This window comes from Epargyreus clarus, unplaced genomic scaffold, assembly GCF_041222505.1.
Source record: "Epargyreus clarus isolate Ecla_fem2 unplaced genomic scaffold, WU_Ecla_fem_2.2 ptg000014l, whole genome shotgun sequence".
Classification (NCBI taxonomy): Eukaryota; Metazoa; Arthropoda; class Insecta; order Lepidoptera; family Hesperiidae; genus Epargyreus; species Epargyreus clarus.
This window is the reverse complement of record NW_027332222.1, coordinates 4,288,395-4,310,133: the sequence shown is the minus strand read 5'-3', so window position 1 is coordinate 4,310,133 and position 21,739 is coordinate 4,288,395. Positions and strand designations below refer to the sequence as shown.

Below are 21,739 nucleotides of genomic sequence, written 5' to 3'. Positions count from 1 at the left end.
ACCACAGAGTCATTCAGTAAGTTTTGATGGATTCTGTAATCTGTACATTATTATTTGTTATGCTGAAAGCAGTCTGTGGTTTTATAAATGAAGTAAACTACGCCTAAACAAGAAAACAAGTCGTCGCGTTGATATATTTGTGGATAAAATACATAACAGTGTAATATTTTGTGTTAGTGATCAGCACGGAAGTTGTGCATGTACTACAGTATATAAGCTTAAAATCTAAACACTTAAACTCAAATAATTACTATAAAAAGATAATGAGAACCGCTTAGGTTAGTATGAAACAGTACAGTACAGTGACATTGTAAGGTAAATATCGATTTCTGAGACGTACTTTGAATATGTTGAAACGTAGGATGGCCGTAAAGAGGTGTTGTATTGAGAAATGTAAATCATGTTCGACGAGGAGAGAGGATATTGGCGTAACGTACCACAAGTTTCCGAAAGACGTATCGGTGCGAGAGTCTTGGGTTCAGGTAACTCGGCACACACACGAAATTGAGCCCGCTACGTATGTGTGCTCGCGACACTTCTGTATGAAAGATTTTCAGATATACCAGGGCACTAAATATGTCCTGAAGTCAGGTACCTACCATCCATCGTAGTTAGACTTCAGAATGGTTTCTTTCGGTTTAAGTTTTTCGATCATTTTTTTCAGTTCTTGCGTTTTCTATTCCTTTTTTTTCGTTCTGCACTTATAAGGTTACAATTTATCAAGTTTGTATCAGAACACTCTTCTTTAAAATACAATTCTCTCCTTACCTTAATATCAAATGAAATACATATTACAAATATTACATAATGACACTTACAGAACAATGTAACTCACTTCTTTACATTTAAAAAGAGATCAGTTACTCTTTGTGATACAATTTGTAAAACCTTTTGACTTTTCCATACTTTTACTTATTTTGTTTCAGCCACTCCAAAAAGTACTAAAATACCTATATTGATACATTGCAACCTTTGGTACGCTCAGTCACTTATGTTATATGCTGTAGACTAGAACATATTATTTGCCTTCAATATGTAGTCAATGCATGAATACATATGCCATGAGAACAATATATTCAATTTATTTATAACATAAAAATCTTAAATCATACAAGAAAATTAAATATACAATTTCAGGCGCAGTACCATCAATATTTCCTTGGAACCCTAGAATAAAAAGAAAAATGGACGAATTGGATAAACTTGCGGAGAATATATGCGAGGATAAGAACAATTTATCCTCGAGCAGCAAGGAATCGGAGCCGGAGAATTTGGAAGCCATCAAAAAATTTATCAAAGACAATGATAAATCGGAGCCAGTTGAAAAAATTGCCGAAACTTTGGAATCCTTACAGCAAACTCAGGATAGTATAGTGCAGATGGAAACAGATGAGAGTACTAATGATGCTAGTGTACCGAGTAGCAAGGAAGAGATGCTAGCCATAGCTTCTAGTGTTATGGACATAATTCTCGATGAATCTACATCTAAGATCAAGTCAAAGAAGGAATCCATCTCACCTCCGCCATCAACGTTGCATAGTGATCGATGTGGGGACAAAGGTATGATTATCATTATGACTGTAATGTTTGTAAGTCATCATTAACATTACTGTCCCAATAATCGCTTGAGTATTCATAGCTAAGAGATTATTCAAGTACATCAAGTACTTATATAAGACTTTTTTTAACCAAGAGGAGTTTAAAAAAGTCCCCTTGTGAAAGTAAACTATAGCTTACCTTCAGTATGCTATTTTCGGTATACTTTTTCCATTCTATGCCCCTCTACTATATTCAAAAAAAGTACTAACATAATCATTTCATAAAAAATAAACATCGAAGATAACTAAGAAATCCGTTTGGTGCTTCTGTAATAGTTGAACAATCCCTTAATAAGGGTTGAAAGTTATAGGTCTTCCAATTAGTTTATCAAAAATATTGCCTTTCCAGCGAAAATAATATAATGGTTATTGTTACTGTACTCTTAGGTTGACTGGTAGAGGATGAAGCATAAATTCTACCTTTGTTTCTTTTTAGCACCGTATGTACTAGTAAATATTAAATTACTTTTGTATAATCATTTACATATTTTGATTTCAGGCACAAGTAGTGTGTCACTCTCTGTCGGTTCAAAGGTAGAGGCGAGAGACTTCGCTGAAACGTGGTATGCTGCTGAAATTGTTGAGGTTGACTATGATGAGATGGAAGTGTTGGTGCGCTATGAAAGTATATACAAGAAGTAAGTAATTATTTTTATTAGTTGAACAGATTTCAGTATCACATGCAAATTGCCAAATTAGATAATTTTCATTCTATGATTTTTTTTTTGGATTGATTTTTTTTGGTTATTTACAATCTTAAAAAAGGAACACATAAATTATTTAAAAAATGAACTTGACAACTACATGCCAATAATCACTTATCTTTTGTTTCTGTCATCAATTTGTGATTTTATTGAAAATTTGATTGAAAGAGGAATTCTTTATTAAATTTATGTTTTAAGGCCTGAAGAATGGATATGTGTGAATAGTCCAAGATTAAGACCGGTGACCGACAGTAAACTTGTGGAAGCTTTTATGAGAAAACCAAAAGTGACAAAGCCATCTGAGGTGGAACTGACAGAGGTGACTGTGAAGGAAGAAGATAGAGTTGAGGAGAAATCTAGAGTAATGTTTGTGGTGGGAGAGAGATGCCTCGCTCGATGGAGAGACAATCGTCGATTTACCGCTACTATTCAGAATGATTTGGGCAATGGTAAGCTATGTTCTCAGATTGTAGAAAAATTTTAAAATGTCCTGGATACAAATATTTTTTTTTATTATTGATTCTGCCCTGTATGAATGTTATTACTTATGATGGTATAATTGTTAAAAGTGCTGTTTTACACAATCATATGTAGATTACGATAGGTAATGATTATTTCGCGATGTTATTTTCGCTTGTTTGACACAATGTATTACCATGAGTTATTTTTTATATATTTTACATTGTTTTAAACGTTATTTTAATATTGTCTTATGTAAATTTTAAAATTTGACTTTTCAATTTTTACTGGTTGGCCATGACTTTCTTTCTTACATTATTGCATTTTTTATTAAATATTTAAAAGTCAAAACAAGCTTAGCTATGAAATGTAATTCAATTTTATGAATAAAATAGAAATTTATCATGACATTCAAATGCGATCATACAAAACAATATGTTTTTAAGATTTTTAGGTATTAAAAATATTTCATATTGGTGTAGACTGGAAGTATGTGGAATTGCCTACTATTTTGTATTTTCAGTTTTATTATGAAATCGACATATAGAAAATAGATTGGTATGTTACAACAAGGCTATTTATTTGCAGGTAGTTACGAAATCATATTTGATGATGGCTTCCAATGGAAGTGCAGTGCATCCAGGTTATCTAAGTTGAAAGGATTATCCAAGGCCGATTGTTCGTCCACTCCCCGCGCCTGTTCCACTCCATCACCCACTCCAGACATTGGTCCAAGCACATCAGCAACAAGTCCTGTGCCCTACCATACACACCTCTTCGACCCCACACGGGACTACTTGGGCTCGAAGAGTGAACGACGCGAGTTGAAACGCAAATTGAACATAAAGGAAATATTCAACATTGGTCAGAAGCAGAGAAGGAAGGAAGCGACGGTTAAAGATAAACCAAAGGTCGCAAGGGCGAAGAAGCCAAGAATCGATAAGAGCAAAGTGAAGATTGAACTGAAGTCTGAGATCAAGATTGAGAAGAAGGAAATTCCTGGTGAGTATTCATTACTTGTTTCTCATATTTTTGTAGAAATTTCATAATTAAATCGTTGCGGCGCTACAACTGATTATAATAACGGCAATTATACTATTGTTGTTGTTACTAAAACAAAGGCTGATATACTTAATTGTGGCATTTCATGTTAGTCTAGAGAATATATTTTTTTTTTGTAATCAAAGAAACCACATAAGAATCTTCACTTTTTGCGGATAAGGAAATATATATGAACATTACAATATCAAAGTAAATATACTGCTAATTCTAACAGGTGTTTTGATAACTCATTCTAAAGATATAGATATTATGTAATTTATTTTTATAATTTTAGATGCCATCGCGTCGATAATCGGGACGGTTACTAATAAAGCTGTGGAAAACATTGCAATAAAAGAAGAAACTCACGAAGATAAGGTTGCAATTAAAAAGGAAGAGCCAGATATTAAAGAACAGAAAAATGATATTGAACAAGATGAAAATATTGATGCTAAGAAAAGTAATGAAGATACTCAGACTTCTGATACCAAAACTGATGACCAAGATGAGATATGTGATAGTCAAGACTCAATGACAAATGATGAGAATAAAAATGAACAGGAAAAGGCAAGTGTGATGTTTTCAGACGAAGATACTCAAAGCGCGAAAATGTCTGATGGCGAATATGAATTCTACGATGATGTAGCAGTTACTGTTGATCCAAACGCGAAATTGTCGGATGAGGATGCAAAGAATAGCTCTGATCCGGTAAGTGAAATTAAATTAAAATTATTTTCATTTGAGTAGAGAAGATAATGGTTGATAAGAACATTTTGCTTGATTTATTTTCCAAGGTCTCAAATAAAAATTTAATGTAAAGTCAGTCATGTCTTGCTTGCTGCAATGATAGGTGGACTTCATTTATGGTTTATTTTTGATTAATGATGAAATGAAGGATAGTGTATTCAGGTCGTATCTTAGTCATAGTTCGTATTCTAGTCATAAATTAAATAATTTGATATGTAAATGATTGGGAATTTTAGTCTCATAAACGTTAAACTTTTATATTGTTCATAATTTTAAACAGATATATTAATTTTATGTACTTATTAAATTGAATAATAGATTCAAGAAGAGGAGACAAAGCTTCAGAACTTCGAGATGCCAGACGACGTCAAACATGAAGAAGTAATGGATCGCATTAAGGAAGCCATCACCAAGCTGGAGGATGGTTTGAACAGAGATCTTAATGCAGAAATAAAGGAAGACACAGAGAAACAAAGCGAGTTGAAAGGGGAGAAATGTGAACCAGATTTAAAAGTGAAGATTTCAACTAAAGAGTCTAGAAAGTGCTTAAAGTTGAAGAAGAAATTGAGGTTATTACAGCAGGAGAGAGCAGAGGAGATTGGCATTTTGAACTCCAAGCTCGAACAGATGAGAATGGAGATTGACGAGATGAAGATTAAGAAGTTGCGAGCGGAAGCATTGGAACACTTGAACTATAAGCAGATGCCGGAGAGCGCCCTCCCGGCGGACGAGTGGTGTTGCAAGTGGGTGAACGGGGAGCCCGTTGGCACCGTGGTGGAAGTGGAGTCAGAGGGTAGGCTCGATATCGTCAATAATAAGATTGCATTGCCGAGGAAGATTGTACAGGTAATTTTTGGTATAGTTTCTAGTTGATAAAAAATAAATTAAAATCGTCCTATAATCATTTATTATATACATTGTGTTTCAATCAAGATTTTATAGTGATTTTTCTGGTAAATAACAAACGTAATTTAATATAACTACTTAATTAATGTAAAAGTAAATTAACGTAACATTTTTTCATATTTATTTTTGAGGTCGTATTTTTTATTATATAATATAAGGAGTCGAATTTTCGAGTAGTAATTAGTACTAACAGAAATTGTTATTTTTTTTAAATTACTTGTGTAAATGTGAATGTGTATGTTGTATGTCAGGTGCATGATAAGAGGCTGCCAGAAGGATGGAAGAAACTCATGATCCGCAGGAGCCTGGGTCACTCGGCGGGCAAGTGGGACGTTGTTCTTGTGAGGTCAGTAACATTGACGATCTAATAATGTGCAAAATATTTACCATTCTATAAAATTTCTATAACATACCAGTGGTACCTGTTTAGTTATACCAGCTTGTATGATATGGTGTAGGGTTTAATATAAAGTTATGTATGTGTGTAAAAACTTGTTTTGTTTTTTGGGTTAGCATTTTAAGTGTTAATTTTGGTAGTAACCGAACCTTCAGAGTGTCTTTTAATGCTAAAGAATACAATAAAGGGTTGAACCTGTTTTTACTTTTTACCCAAAGAATATAAGGGGTCATATAATTAAAGATTTTTTATTGCATAAAAACACGATTAGAAAAAATATACTATTCGTAAACATCTACAATAGTAAGAAACTGTGTCGAAGGTGTTTACGCCCATCCCGGGTAACACAGTAATTATATATTCAATACACATTGATTTTCTTATTTTTTATGTACGATGATGATTTACAGTTCATATAACTACTTCCAAAAATAGAAAAATGTGTGTATAAATTTTTGTTTTATACGTTTAAGCCCGGACAAAAAGAGATACCACACGAAGACGGAAATGCGTCACTTCCTCGAGAGTAATCAGGACGCTGCGCTCAAACCATACGAGCACGCGCTACTGGACTTCGCGGTACACCTGAAGCTGTCGAGGCGCTTGGGTTGGGTGGCTGAGGATGGAGCCACACAGAATATGGTCGCTAACCCACTGCCGCATAAGAGAAAGAAGTTGAGGCTTAAAGATAGTGCGAAGGAGAGGAGGGCTAAGAAACGCAAGCTTAATGCTGAGGGCAGGGTGAGATTTATTATTTTAAGTTGAATCGAAATATTTTATTCAAAACTAGTAGGGACCGCGGCTTCGCTCGCGTTTAAAAAAATAACATGACATACATATAAGTGATCATTTGTACCTTCATTTGTGACATCATCTGTCGAAAATTGGTCGTACCAACTTAGAAACCTTCGTGAGCTCATGCAAAACAACTTTGCTAAAGATCATCACATGATCAAATGCATAGTTTACAATTCTATAAAGGACATACAGACAAACATTCATTTTTATATATGATAATCTGTATAATCTATATATGATAATGATGATAATATAGAAGTATGCATAGTGTAGGTACTATAGCCACACGTGTTTCTAGTGTAAAGAAGTTCCTATGTTTTGGTTGACTTTTATATGAGGGGATCACCTTAGTCCTGAGCAATATCAATATATTGGGTAGAACCTTTCTTCAATAAGGAATTTTGAATATTGGAGATATGGGCAACGCTACTTTGCTTCTGCAGTCTTAGGAAAAAATCTAATTATAATTCTATTTTGATGTCGATAGTATATTAGCAGAGATGTACAAAATGGTTTTAAAAAATTTTAATACAAGTATTTCAAATAAATCGCATCTCTGTATATTTCCGCTTCTGTCATGAACTCATGAACTATATTATATTTTCTCTGACACCGGCCGAGTCTGCTGTCGGTCAATGTGTGTAAAAGTAAACAAAGCTTATGGTTTATTTGATTTCAGGAAGTAATAAAATAAAAATTTCAATTGATAATTTTACGAAGTATCTTTCTTTTCAGTACAAAATGAACAGATACAGATCTGTTCATGGCACAAGCGATAAATCAATGATGGACTCTTCTCCCAATCTATCTTATGACAACTCAACACTGGAAGATGGTTACGGTAAGTTGACAATCTTATTTATGTTATATTTAAGGATTTTCCACAAGAGAGGGTGGTTACTGCAATTTCTATTTCTCCTTTTTTATTTTGGGATTTAATAAAATTATAATTTTGTAACTTTGTAAGTATTTTAAGTAAATCTAGTTAATACCAATTTGAAGACCATCAAAACCAAATTTAAATTTTCTTATTTTGACCTGTTTGTTTCTATTGGGACATCTGATTGCTTGGAAACATCTGATACATTATTTTTAGGTATTTTTACCCAAATATAAAGTATAGAAATATCAGAGTAATGGTTAATTGAAAGAAAGCTCTTTCTTTAACATACAGTGTACTACATTTTTCTTTTGGTTTGCAGTTTATGTAGGATCATTTAAGGTCCAAGTTATCGACAACCTGTTACGGTGTCCGGCTGAAGGATGCTTCAAGAACTTCAGAAACAACACACTATTGCAAATGCACATCAAGCATTATCACCGGGATATGTGCAAGATGCTGGGAGCTACTCCAAAAGTCCTGGATTTGGCGTACGCTAGAACCGTGCCAACAGAGACCGAGACGAAGCCACGACACGAACCGGACAATAAGATAATCAAAGTCAAGCTTCCCAAGCCAGTCAAACGCTTAGAAGAACCCAAATTAGAACCGAGAGACATTCCCATAGAACCTAAAACTGATATTAGCACAGTACTCCCTAAGTATGGACCGGAGAAGATACCCAGGTCACTAGATTCACCAATGATGCGTGCGATGCAACAAAATAGACCCATTAAGAGACCCCGAGTGTTATTGCCCGTCAGGAGGCCAGAGCCTGTCGAACCACCGCCTGAGTTGGTGATGGAAGTAACACCAGAATTCGCATTTGACAATAGCCAGGACCCGAGCACTTCGAACTCGGTACCTTCAATGGAAGTCTTGGATTTCGAGACTGCAATATCGACCCATACAGTGACGAAGCCGATGGAAGATATGCGGAAGAAACGCAAGGTGTTTGCGACGATCTCTAAGGCACCCATTAGTGACGATGAGGATATGAATGATATTGATATGAACTCGGATGTCGAGACCAGGTCCAGCTTCCCGGGGTCGGGGACGCCGGATTCGAAGACCACGGAGGTGAAGAGCGTCGTACAGAACCTGCCCGTATCCTCGGAGTCCAATGAAGATTCCACTATGTATATGTACACAGAGAGTGAGTATGATTATAATGCTATTAAGCACACAAAAAGTAATAACAAAAATACTAATAAGTCTCTTTTTTGTATAAGAGCTTTGATAGTCCAATAGTTTGTTTTTCTGACTTTTCTTTTGGTAACGCAAAATCCTTGTATGGGGTTATGAGCACATTATGAAGTTGTAAAGCCTTGGAAAATTATTTGTTGTTAGTTCCTTTCTCATTTACGCCCGTTAATGTTAATAATCAATCTGTCCTCATCGAAAATTGACAATTTCTGTGGACTACAGACTGACATTGTGAAATTTCGATCTTTGGTATTCATTCATTAACTTTCATGTATCAGTTAATTCATTAAAGGCCCGGTCAAACATTTTGGCGTTGCCTAGGCGTTGGCACTAGAAGTAAATCCGGACGCCGCGCTCTAGCACCGAGTTGTGTTGTACTGAATTAGTATTAAGCGGTCACGCGTGTACGCTGTAGCGACGCGAGGTGTACTTGTCGCCAAGTGTTGTATTTTTTTTTACCGTTTACTATGAACTCAGTACAACACAACTCAGCGGCGTCACAATTTACTTCTATCGCTTACACCTAACGCGGCGCTAGATTACGCGTTCAGTTTGTCCAGGTCTTATTCATTTGATTCATTTTATTTTTATTATTCATACATTAAAAATGTGTAATATTTGTAGCTGGTGAACGCATAAAGCTGGAGCGGATGAAGCGCGAGGAGATCATCAACTGCCACTGCGGCTTCCGCGAGGAGGACGGGCTGATGGTGCAGTGCGAGCTGTGCCTCTGCTGGCAGCACGCGCTCTGCCACAACATACAGCGCGAGGCGGACGTGAGTCGCACCTTCTGTCGTTACACGCCGGAGGAGATTATCTTTGCGTTTACTGACAATATTGCGATTGGATTTTTTTTTTATAATATAGGAATAGCAGACGAGCATGCAGGTCTCCTAATGGTAAATGGCTACTGCCGCCATGGGCATCTGTAATCAGCTCCAGATAAGAATAGATTTCTACCTGAGGTTGCTATCCCACAGATATAAGCTGGAACGCCTCGGAAAATTATATCTCCCTTACCACACCCTTCAAACCAAAACACAGCAGCGCTTATCACTGTTGTTAATAGGTAGAAACAGGTGTGGCGGTGGTGTCGCCAGAGTCAACTATAAAAGGGTTCTACCATCTTTCCACTTACTAACAACAGTGCGATTGTCAGTATCCACTCTCCAACCTGTGCTCTACTGCATATGTGTCGTCGCCAGGTCCCACAGAAGTACACGTGCTACATCTGCCTGAACCCGCGGCGCGGGCGGCGCTCGCAGCGGTTCCTGCACGACCAGGACCGCCTGTACGAGGGGCTGCTGCCGGGCGCCCGGCAGTGCGACACGCTGCGACGATCGCACGATATATCCGCCAATCTGCTGAAGATTGCGGACGCGCTGCATGCGTTGAAAGTGCTGTATCATGTCGCTACGTGAGTATTGGCTGAATGATGTGTTGGAATGGAGTGATATAATAATAATTTATATTTTTTGTCTACCGAAGATCGATAGTTGATAAATTGTAGAATTCCGATCTTTGATAATTAACATGTTGCTTAAATTGATTATTATTATTTTGCTGTTGCGACGCAACTCGTTTCTATATTCAGAGCGGACTAGAAGTTTGGCACGGACTCTACACCATATGACCGAAGAACGGACCAGATATTCTATGGGATTAAATTTGTATAAATTTCTACCTGTATTCAATCTGTATTTTTTAGCAAGAAAAACCATCCGAAGCTGTACCTCTGGGCCAAGGATTGGGAGGAGCCGGGCATGTCGACAGAGCCCCAGCCCGGGCCCGCAGCTCCCAACGCGCTCCCCGACCTGCTCGTGAACAAGGAGAACGTGCCCGTGTGCGGCGCGGCCGACGAGCGGCTCGGCGCGCTGCTCGGCGGACTGCTCGCCAACCACGCGGGACCGTCCGCCGAGATGCCGGTCTGCTCCGCTGCGATGAATGGTTTAGGTGAGTCGTGTTGTGGCGACACAGCACTACGCCAAGAGATGGGGCTATAAGTAGTCTGAATCGCGCTTAGGAAGTTTCCAAAAAATCATTTTTAGAAGCTTGGAAATAAGACTATCAAAGCACGGTCGCTTTCTAAATATAATCACCTCGCCTAGTGGGAGATGTCCCTTCACTAAAGTGGTATCAGCTCGTAGAAGTGAAAAACTAATATAAAAGTCATGGACGAGAAGTTGGTGTACGGTGGTGTACTATAAGAAAATACTCTGTATTTTGTGCAACGGGATGTGTTCGGGATACGGTCTCTATCTCCTTACATCATGAATTATATTGTTTCGTATCATATCGTATGTCGTCATTTTGTATAACATAGCACCGTAGTATATCGTATCGTATCGTAGTATATCCTAACATGTCGTATATCATCATATTATATCAGATCATATCGTAAATCGTATCACATGTTGTTTTATTATCTCATTTTTTTATTATTTTTCTCTTTCTGTTACTGCGTTTGTATTGCATTTATCCGATTTTTCTTATTATTATTCCTTTATATTTTCTTAATTTTTTTTCTCTATCTTACCTTTTATGTCTTTCTTTGTTTCTATCTATCTTTCTATCTGTGACCAGATCAAGGCGCGGTGCTCGCGCCGCAGCCGGAGCCGGCGATCGAGTTCGGCGCGTGCCGCGAGCGGCTGCTGCGCTACGTGCTGCGCTGCCTCGCGCACATGGACGGCCGCGTCGACGCCATAGAGTCCGAGATCGTCGGTCAGTATATACGCAACACACGCTACAAGGGACAAGGATAGGAGGCTAAACTGGGGACTGGACTCCTCGCGACTCAAGAGTTAGAGGGGTCCAGGCCATCAAGGTGGCTGAGTGCGAATGAATAGTGTTGACAATCGCCTTGAGTTTTTTTTTTGAAATTTCGAACTCTCATATCGTGATTGTGCATGTGCAGGATTCACCCTTTAAACAAATCGCATTCTAATACGCAGGTTGCTTTAATAATCAGAGGTCATCTTTTTAGTACCAAAAAGTATTCCCCCAGGTTCGATCCCTGGCCAGACAGATATCTGAATGATGAATTTCTGTTTCTGGGTCTGGGTGTTTGTGTATTCGTCGATTCGTGTGTCCATGGCACTCATGGAATCGTAGTATGGGGCTGTGAGTGTAGAAAGCGTTTTGTTTTTCACAGAACTGGAATCCCAACAGCCGTCGTTCGAGGACGACGAGACGGCGGACTACTTCCCGCGCACCAAGCAGACCATCAACATGCTGCTGAGGGACCTTGACACGTTGCAACAGCTCGGCGTCATCACCTAAACCAGACATGCCTGGCCCTAGTCGACTAGAGACCCCCTAAGCCGGGTGGGTCTTGCTAACTGGATGTGGATGTGAAGTCACGTGATTCGATGTTGGGGCGTTCGTAAACGGGCGTAGCTTGAAGTAATTAACGGATTAACGGAAAGAATTAACGGATATATTTATGGCAATACTGTTACTACTATTAGTATACAATAGTATTATGATCTTGTGTGAAATGTGTTTCAAATGATTCTTAAAGTGCACTACTAGATTTCATGTTTATAAAATCGGAGTTTCCTAAAAATGCTTTGTAGAGGAGTGATTTTTAGCCTGTGGTGCGGAGTGTTGCTTTGTGGAGAGGGGAGAGAGAGATTGACTTTTGACGGGCAGCCACTTGTCATAATTGTCATTGTTACAAAATATTTTTGAAAATACATTCTTCCATGTTTCTTTTATTGTGATACACTCAAGATTTTATAGCGTAATAGCTTGTTTTGAATTATCGCGTTTGAGTCGGAATTTTCTATCTCATATCTCGAAATTGATGCAAATATTGTCTTGAAAAGCTTAACATGGCAGCTAGATATTTCCAAAGAATTTTTCCCGTTTACGAATACCTTACGAGATGAAATGTGATTATTATGTACGATTGTATTTGGACTCTTTTTACTGACCACATACTTCGGATCGTAACATAACTTCCATGACATGACTGGGTCAGGTAAAATTATGATAAGTAGATGATATACATGATGTTAAGGAATATTGTATAATAGGGCTTAGAGAGGATGTTCTATAGAGATCGTGTAAGTAATGATCGTTGATTGTTCTGTAAGTAATTGCATAATCCGACATAAATTAGTTGTTTTTAAATAAATAATTGTTGCATGTTAAGTTAATATGTAAATTAATATTTCTGTCATGCACACACTGGTAGTAGTTAGGGCTCGTACACAAAACTGCGATGCGAATTCGCAACGCAGAAAATTGCGACACGAATTGCTGCGATGCGATATCGTGCGGCGTAGCGTCTCCCAGGGTGACCAACAACAACCAACCACTGCGTGATGCGAATCAATTCGCAAGTTCTTGCGATGCGTTGAGGGAGCTCGCAGATTTTTACGATGCGACGTCGCATCGTAGTTTTGTGTACGAGCACTTAATAGGAAAACCACCCACACAAAGGTACTTTTCTATATATTTTTTAAATTTAAAAAATGTATAGCTTCTATTTCTGTGTAAGTTCTTATCTTTTCTATTGTTGATAGCTGATATTAATATTCATAGTTGTAATGATATGATGTTATGATATTACTTGCTTCCATATTATATCTAGTTCAAAATTTTTGAAATCTGCTTTAGTTGGACATGCTTTCATAAACATAATTATATGATGACTGTTGTGTCTTGCATTAAACATGAAATATTGTAATAAAAAATGTATATAAATTAAAAATTTGCTCATGTATTGGTCAAACCTTTCACTTTATCGTAGTTATTGACACGGTTCTTGTAAATATTCTTTTCCTTTACCGACATTATTGATTCTTGAGGAATTTATTTTAATGTTTGTCTTGCCATCCACAAAAATCTTGTCTTATGTAAATATAATAATATAGGTTACGTAAACTAGTAGGCGGTAGTAAAAATAGGCAAATATTTACGAAATATGCTGCTGAATCGAGGGAACCATGGTATATCCTTAGAAAATTCGGATAGTTTGATGAGGTTTGCTTAATAATCATAACTAGTACCGGTATCTTCAGCTCTTTCTATTCAATATTGTTGTTATTAAAAATATCTAATGATTTTGTAAAGCATCCTTGTAAAAGTATCTGGCAAGATTTAGTTCTTGACAATATTTTAATACAGCCTGCATAATATATATTATTATAAGAGGTATAAGCATAACTTTGCTGTCGTAGTTATGATTGAAACATTGATGTTAAATAAATACACTTCATACAATTTGCATTTATTTATTTACTTTTCTTTTGAAAGAATGGTACTTAGAGAAAGAATAAAGTAGAGATTTTCTCAAGTGATATTGTACATTACTGTAAAAAAATCAAAATTGTCTTGCTGCATCTGTATGGCATTGTTGATGGATAAAAGCCTTTTGTTTTGCAGTCTTGGATATTAATTCCTGCCCGAATTCCCAAAATGAAACATCAGTCAGTCAAATAAAACAAAAAATTGCTTTCACAATTTATTACCTTATCATAAAAAAATACATTTAAAATGCTCAACCCTCATAGAATTTGGGCAGTTGGTCTCCGAGGACCACAGATCTCTCCACACCGGCCTCTGTGATGACGCCCAGGCGGACTACTCCACCAGAGGAGCCATCTCGCAGCATGGCTAGTGTCAGGGTGTTGGTGACGAACTTCACAGCTTCTTCCTTGGACATTTTAGGCTTGAAGTTGGCGTCCACGTAACCATACACGTAGGAGGAACCAGATCCTCCGATTGAGACAGCTTGGCGCTGCATCATGCCGCCAATCGGTACACAGTAGATTTGACCTGGTTGGACAAATAGGATTGTTACAATTATAATGGTTGTTATATATTGAGTTAATCATGTGATGTTAAAATGGATTCACCATGAAAAAATTAGATCATGTGCCTGTCATTCAAAGCATTTATGTTAGTGTATAATAACTCAGATATTTTTGACAATTCTTATGTCTTTGGACTATTAAGCTAACTGAAGTAGTGTCAGAAATTAAGATTTATTGTGTGTCTTAAAAACATGGTTGACTGAGTTTATGCTTTTACAAATCGACGGTCCCTACATATAAAGCGACATGTCAAAAACGCAGGTTTACGGGAGAGCGTAATTAATGTTCAAACCACTCTAGAAATAATTCTCTATACAATTTTAAGAATATTTTTTTTATAATGTTGTTATAGTATTCGATACTTTGTACTAGTATTTTTAAATATTGATTATTTTTTTATATTTACCAGAAAAACTGACAGATGACTGTTTCTACGTGAAAAGGCAAATAAAAGTATGCCAGACAAGTCTGAGATACAACTTTATACGTAGGAAACATGAGAACAGTATTGATATCTTACTCAGATATTACTTTGATATTTTACTTTTGTAGCTTAGAAAAACAATAACATTTTTTTTGTGTTCTTAATTAGTAGTATTTTTTATTTTTTACTTATAAGTAATTTCTTAAATAATAATATTTATAGTGGAAAATATGCTTTTTAGATGTGATGTTAAGTTAGACATTACTTCGTTCATGCCGAGTGGCGCGCTTTTTAAGACATCGTACAAAACGATAAGTAGGAGATACCCGCATGTACGACACCTATTTCCTGTAAATGTTATACTTTTTCTCTTATATGAATGGTAAATATAGTAAAATACATCATATTTAAAGAAAAATCTTATATAGGCATATGCGTATGGACAATCCGAAGCCGTATATATGCAATAAAAAAAATTGCAATTTTTGACATGTCGCTTTATACGTAGGGACCGTCGAGATGTACAGTAAATTATGAACAGATAGAGATTAGAGGTCAGCCATGATTTGCAACTATTTTAAATTAAAAAAGTCCTTGCTAACCTCCATCCTTCTTATCCCAACCGGCTACAAGAATTCCAGCAACTAGGGAGTCACGGTAATTGTAGCAGAGTTCACGGAATATAGATGCAGCTGTCTGCACTAGAGGTGCCTCTCCCAACTCCATCCTGTGGAAATCTGCAATATAAAGAAGTCAATTTCATTAATATTAGAGGTTGTATATTTTATTTTGTGCGTGTCATGTTATGATCCTGAGTTGTGTTTTGTTATATTATTTTTATAATATAGGAGTAGCAAACAAGCATGCAGTCCACCTGATGGTAAGTGGCTACTGCCGCCCATAGACATCTGTAATCAACCCCAGATAGGATTAGATATTCCTACCTGAGGTTGGCCACAGATGCGTCGCTACCCCTAAGTTGGAATGCCTCGGAAAAGTATGTCTCCCTTACCACACCCTTCAAACCGGCACACAGCAGCGGCTAACACTGCTGTTATTAGGTAGAAATAGGTGTGGCGGTTGTGCCGCTGGAGTCGAACCACAAAGGGTCCTACCACCTTCAAACTTATGATATATGAATGTGATAGAAGAATAGAAGTTAAAAAAAAGTTATTTTGGAGCAGCTACAGTAGGTTCAACATTAACTACTCACATTTCTGTGAGTCTTTACTGTGCATGTAAGAATAGAAATATTTTTTCTCTTAGCGATACGTATTGACAATCAGTTATTACTTTTGAGTTTATGGCTATCCCAGAATGGTGAATATTACAGGCAAATAAATCTATATGTCAATGGGGAAAACACCCTATATACACCTAAGTTGTGAACTTTTATAACAAAAGAATTTTATACAACTTACTCAGATGATAAGTTACGATATCAGCAATCGCTTGAGTGTCAGCGGCCGAGCCTGACCGACAGCAGTAGATGCGGTCAGTGATCTTGGTCAGCTTGTCCGTGACTCTGTTGGCGATGTACGCCCCGGTGGTGGTCCGTGAGTCCGCGCCGATCACCACGCCGCCTTCGAACTCGCACGCCATGATCGACGTGCCCGTGCTGTGCGGGGCGCTCATCCAGTCCATGGTAGGGTCTGAGTACGCGTTTATGACCGAGGTTGCCATTGTGCTGGGGACAAATTATGTTAGTAGGTATATGAAAAAGGGAATAACAATTTTTAAAGACTTTGTCATCAAATATGCTAGGTACAAGTAAATAACATAATAGGGAGATATTAAGTGAACTATTAATCTTGAATTTGGTGAAAAGGTAGGTTAAAGTTACCTTAAATTATACACTCCAAACACAAAACGTTATGTCGGCATCTATGATTCTACGTTTGTTTGTTTTCCTACACTTGTATAATGGCACAAAATAGTTATTTATTTCATAAAGATTCTTTTTAAATAATGTTTCATTACTTACATTCAGTACTTCAAAATTTGTTTGATTTTTTGAAAGTCACGATTGCTTACTTGATTACTTTTAGGCAGACATTAAACACGACTGTCACTGTCAACATGGCATTAGCAGTATGTTTTTCATAAAATCGTGGCTTAGATTCAAATTTTTAAAGACATGATCTATTTTAAATATGTGATAATAATATATTGTAATATCTTATTATTATGGATAATATAAAAACATGGATAAAGTTTTGATTGATTTATTTTATTTTTATTTAAACTGATTCGATTTATGAGCATGTAGCATCTGGTCTAGTACTAAGCTTCCTCCAGAGATGTCACTACTAGCAATGTACTGTTAACAGCGTGAAAATAAAATCAAAACCTTGAAAGATTAATTTTATGTGCGAAAATTAAAAGTAATGAGTTATCTTTTTAGAGTGAAATGTGGCAGATTACTGTAGTATGTATTACATAATTCAGTATATATTGTTGATTTTATCTTGATTTTTCATAAATGATCTATTAAAACTGTTCGAAATAGGTATTATCTTATGTTTATATTCGTTTACCTGCTGTACAAGGATCCTACTTCCTACTTTTCTACTTTAATTTGCTGCGTTATAAGATCAATTGGACGCAGTTATGCAAAATAGATCCAACCACAAAAACTAGCTTTTAACAAATAGGAAAAAAGTTAAATTGCTTAATTTATAGTCGGTATCACTGATATCTGTATATTTCAAAAGAAAAAATGTATCATACTGCTTGAATATTTTTTGCACTAAAAAAACGGTTTTTGTGGGTTGGATCCATTTTGCATAACTACGTCCAATTAAAGAATAATAGAAAATGTATTTTGTGTATATTGTTTCGCCGATATTTACATAAAAATGCAATAAGTCATTATATTTTTTATTAATTGAGGTTTGATTCTAATTAAAATTATTGTTATGTAACTATTTACAATGTAAACCTTTAACTCATTTAATAGTATGTATTTAATAGTACGTATGGTTGAAACTAAGTGCATAGGTAAACTTTTCAACGTGTCAGCTTTATTTGACGATTCCAAAAATAAATCAGTGATAATAACCGATACCTACAGGGACATACATTTAAGCGACGTGACTCCCAACATGTGTAGACTGTGTAGTAAGATTATTTGTTGTTATACAGGGTGAATCTCCATAATGTGCACATATTTTAAACAGGCAAAATTAAACCGCATTTTGTCGACAAAAAAATAATAAAAAAATGAAATTTTTTTTTTTGGGTTTTACGACCTTTTGAAATTTTTTTTTGGGTATCGTGCACCTGAAGTAAATAAATCGCTATAACTTTTAAACTAAGAGGGTTATCAGGTTCAAACAAACATTACAATGATTGCCAATGATAGGCCGTACTGATCCATGAAAAAAAAACTAAAAAAATATCATCTTACTAGGAAAAAAAAGTCAGATTAGTGCAAAAAAGCATTTTTTTAGGTAAAATTTCAGTAATCGTGAATTTCCTCAAAATAATCTAGGCTTTACATTTTATTTTTATTATTTAATGTAATTCTACGTCGTATTAGCTTTCAGACACTAAAAAAAAAACATTTTTTTATTTATTTTGTCGATAAAATGCGGTTTAATTTTGCCTGTTTCAATATGTGCACATTATGAAGATTCACCCTGTATAATAATATTTGATTAAAAGACAACATATTTACAAACTATAATTACCAGTTCATAGAAGATAATGTTGGAATTAGGCTTGGGCTGGCTGAGTACTGCTGTCTCTTGCAAAGGTAGAGTCCAAATGGTTAGACCAAGAGGTTACCACCGTCAATACAATCTCTAGTGTTAACCACTTCTGCGTTTCAGTGAATGAGAGTAGATTGCAGCTCACTTCACTTACATATGAGGGGACCGTTAGGTATAGTGACAATGCGCCTGTAGTTTTTTTTAAATGGTCATAAGAAACGATGGTCGCGCATTGCCTTTTTGCATTCTATAAGGACATGCCATACTGTCCCTTTTGTTAAAGCCTAAAGAGATTTTGTGTGCACTCACGCATGTACCTATAATCTATAAAACAGTAACAAGGGTTACTTGAATACTAAATTATTTATTTTAAACGTGAGGGTTGAAAATCATTTGATATAAAACCCAACCAATTATGTCTGTGGTAAATGCCATAATCAATATGTAAGTAGGTTTTGTGTATCTATCTATATCCTACTTAGAACTTAGCACTAGTTAAAGATGGTTGCCTAAGCCTTAGCCACTTCACTAACATTACACAGCGTATAGAAATTGGCAAACATTGTTGAAAGGCAAAAGAAAACGCGTTATCATCTATGCGTGGGTGTCCTCCACTCATTAGTATCCCTTGTCCCACTAAAAACGTTTGAATTGAAAAACTACAATTCGCCGCGCACCATTTTGTACGTCATCCCAAAAACGATGTTTATTTAAAGATTATAAAAGACCATTCACTTTTGAATGAGCAGAAGTTTTTGATAAATCGCCTTTTTATTCGACATTTTTATTCAAAAGGAATATCGAATTTATATTTATTCATGAACTTTGTGATTCGCCACCGTTGTTCAATGGACACGCGTCTTGGAAAATCTTTGGATTACACTACACACAAGCAGTTTTGGTACTTGGAATATCCAATATTCAAAAACATAAAAAGATAAATAAGTAGATATTATTGTTTGCTTTTATGATGTTTCTTCTACTCTGCCTCTCGATCGAGGGGTCCGAGGTTCAAATCCCAGGCGCGCACCTCTGATTTTTATGCTAAGTTATGCGCGTATTAGAAATTAATTATCACTTGCTACACGGTGAAGGAAAACATCGTGAGGAAACCTGCATATCTGAGAGATTCTCAAAGGTATGTGAAGTCTACCAATACGCACTTGGCCAGCGCGGTGGACTACGGCCTAATCCTTCTCATTATGAGGGGAGACCCGTGCCCAGCAGTGGGACAGTAATGGGTTGTTGATGATGATGTTTCTTAATAAAATTATTAAATTGCATGCACAAAAATAATGTGTACCAGGTTCTAAATAGATGTGAACTAATATAATATTTGTCCTAAATTAGACCGTTAGGTATTTTATCATATTTGCATTAATTTATTTGTTGGCGCTTGCTTTATGTACATAACAATATGAGACGACCTTATTTCATTGCGTCGACGATTACCTATGTGTATACAGAGGTATCGTCCTTTGCTAACGACAAAACTATCCCTTTATTATCTGTATAGGCGCCAACAAGCAAATGTTTATATTCTGTATCATATTATTATATTGTTAAGTAAACGACGTCTCAGAAACTACTTACAATTCAATCGTATCTATATTCTTTAAGATAACCCTTTAATTTCTAATTATTTCAAAGCAAATATAATTATCGTACATTATCATTTACTGAGAAAATTCTCTTGTGATCAATATTAGTTGGCGTAACATGTGATATGCAACTTACCTATGTATTTGCCCTTAAACAATTTTAGGGCTAAAGCAATTTCAGGCAATTGAATATTTAAGTATAAACTAAAACATTCTTAGACCATGTGTTAGACGGGTGTATCTACATACAAGCACCTACCTGGGTGTACCTACCTGTAAGCATTTAACACCTTAGTACATAAAATATAATTATAATACGTAGAAATAAATCAAATAATACGATAGAAAAAATAAAATAATAAAATCGAATCTGTTATTGACTGTTGATAAAAACTGCAATTGTTTCGACTAATCCTATTTAAATAATTTATTCGAACCTTACATGTTTGTCATGTTTGCTAATTGAAATGAAAAAACTATTTTAATTTCAACACGTGTATATTGTGATAGCAAATGGTCTATGGATAGAAAAATCTATGATACTATTGGCTTTTATATTTTTTGTGATTGCCACGTAATATGAATACAATAGAGGTGGAAAGGTTATTTTTAGGAGGACATCACTTAATTATAGATTTGCCATCACTTTATGATATTTTGTTTTGTAATATGTGGTTATTACAAAATATTATTTGTATCAGGAATATGTTGTTTAGTATTATTTGAACATTGTGTCATAATTAAGGCAGGGATTACATATTTAACTTTAATTTTCAAAATAACATCGATGGCCCAGTGGGAGTCAAGATCTACTTGTCTGCCGTGCAAAGTTTCCGGTTCGATATCCGGCCAAATAAATAACAGTACAGTATAATTAACCTACAGTATAATTAAAAATAAAGATAGAAAAGGCGTCTTTTCGTTAAATATATCCAAATTATGAATTTAAATTTGTGTTTAAATTATTTTTGTACGTGTTTATGTCATAAACGATATAAGCAATGCAACTAATGAAGATATAGCATTGTATCAAAGATGTTACTTCCCTATTTTATTTGGTAGCCAGGAAATACGATGAATATGTTAAAAGAACCATAAAGCTGAACTCTCGCCATATCCAAGTATCAAGACCGTTGAACCAAGTTGCGCAGTTGCAATAAGTAGGCGTATTATTGAGCTCTGCTTCGGTCTGGGTCCATGGAAGTGGCTGTCAATCGCACTTGAATAATGACGCGTGCGGTGGCGACATTTTGTTATTTATTTATTTTATTTTATACCAACTCCCCCGCGAACCGAGACAATGGCCAGATGTTGAATTTTTTCCATATTACAATGTATTTTGAATCGCTTTGTGACTGTTTCCGTTGGCCTGACTGACACCCCTGAGTTAACTGAAACGGAACATATCAAAAAGTGATGTAAGGTTTAGGTACCAATGTTCGA

General features: G+C 36.0%; 2 protein-coding genes across 9 annotated transcripts; one reads left to right on the top strand and one right to left on the bottom strand.

Moving 5' to 3' along the window:
- Positions 1-70: 70 nt before the first annotated feature.
- On the top strand, positions 71-13,975 carry MBD-R2 (PHD finger protein MBD-R2). 8 transcript variants are annotated; one of them, XM_073079520.1, is made up of 17 exons: positions 71-278; positions 927-975; positions 1,138-1,560; positions 2,098-2,236; positions 2,501-2,751; positions 3,350-3,763; positions 4,098-4,510; positions 4,868-5,395; positions 5,707-5,801; positions 6,326-6,593; positions 7,386-7,491; positions 7,853-8,686; positions 9,361-9,512; positions 9,942-10,153; positions 10,445-10,689; positions 11,320-11,457; positions 11,888-13,975. In XM_073079520.1, the coding sequence occupies exons 3-17, from the start codon at positions 1,185-1,187 to the stop codon at positions 12,013-12,015; spliced, it is 4,299 nt and encodes a 1,432-aa protein (XP_072935621.1). In that variant the 5' UTR covers positions 71-278; positions 927-975; positions 1,138-1,184; the 3' UTR covers positions 12,016-13,975. The 8 variants fall into 8 exon arrangements, with proteins under 8 accessions (XP_072935621.1, XP_072935618.1, XP_072935616.1 ...); XM_073079517.1 differs by lacking the exon at positions 927-975 and adding an exon at positions 362-482; XM_073079515.1 differs by lacking the exon at positions 927-975 and adding an exon at positions 362-591.
- Positions 13,976-14,193: 218 nt separating this feature from the next.
- Positions 14,194-17,066, bottom strand: Prosbeta1 (proteasome beta1 subunit). The gene is made up of 4 exons (XM_073079525.1): positions 16,967-17,066; positions 16,404-16,669; positions 15,585-15,719; positions 14,194-14,520 (listed from the first exon to the last, which is right to left on the bottom strand). The coding sequence occupies exons 2-4, from the start codon at positions 16,663-16,665 to the stop codon at positions 14,243-14,245; spliced, it is 675 nt and encodes a 224-aa protein (XP_072935626.1). The 5' UTR covers positions 16,666-16,669; positions 16,967-17,066; the 3' UTR covers positions 14,194-14,242.
- Positions 17,067-21,739: the final 4,673 nt, after the last annotated feature.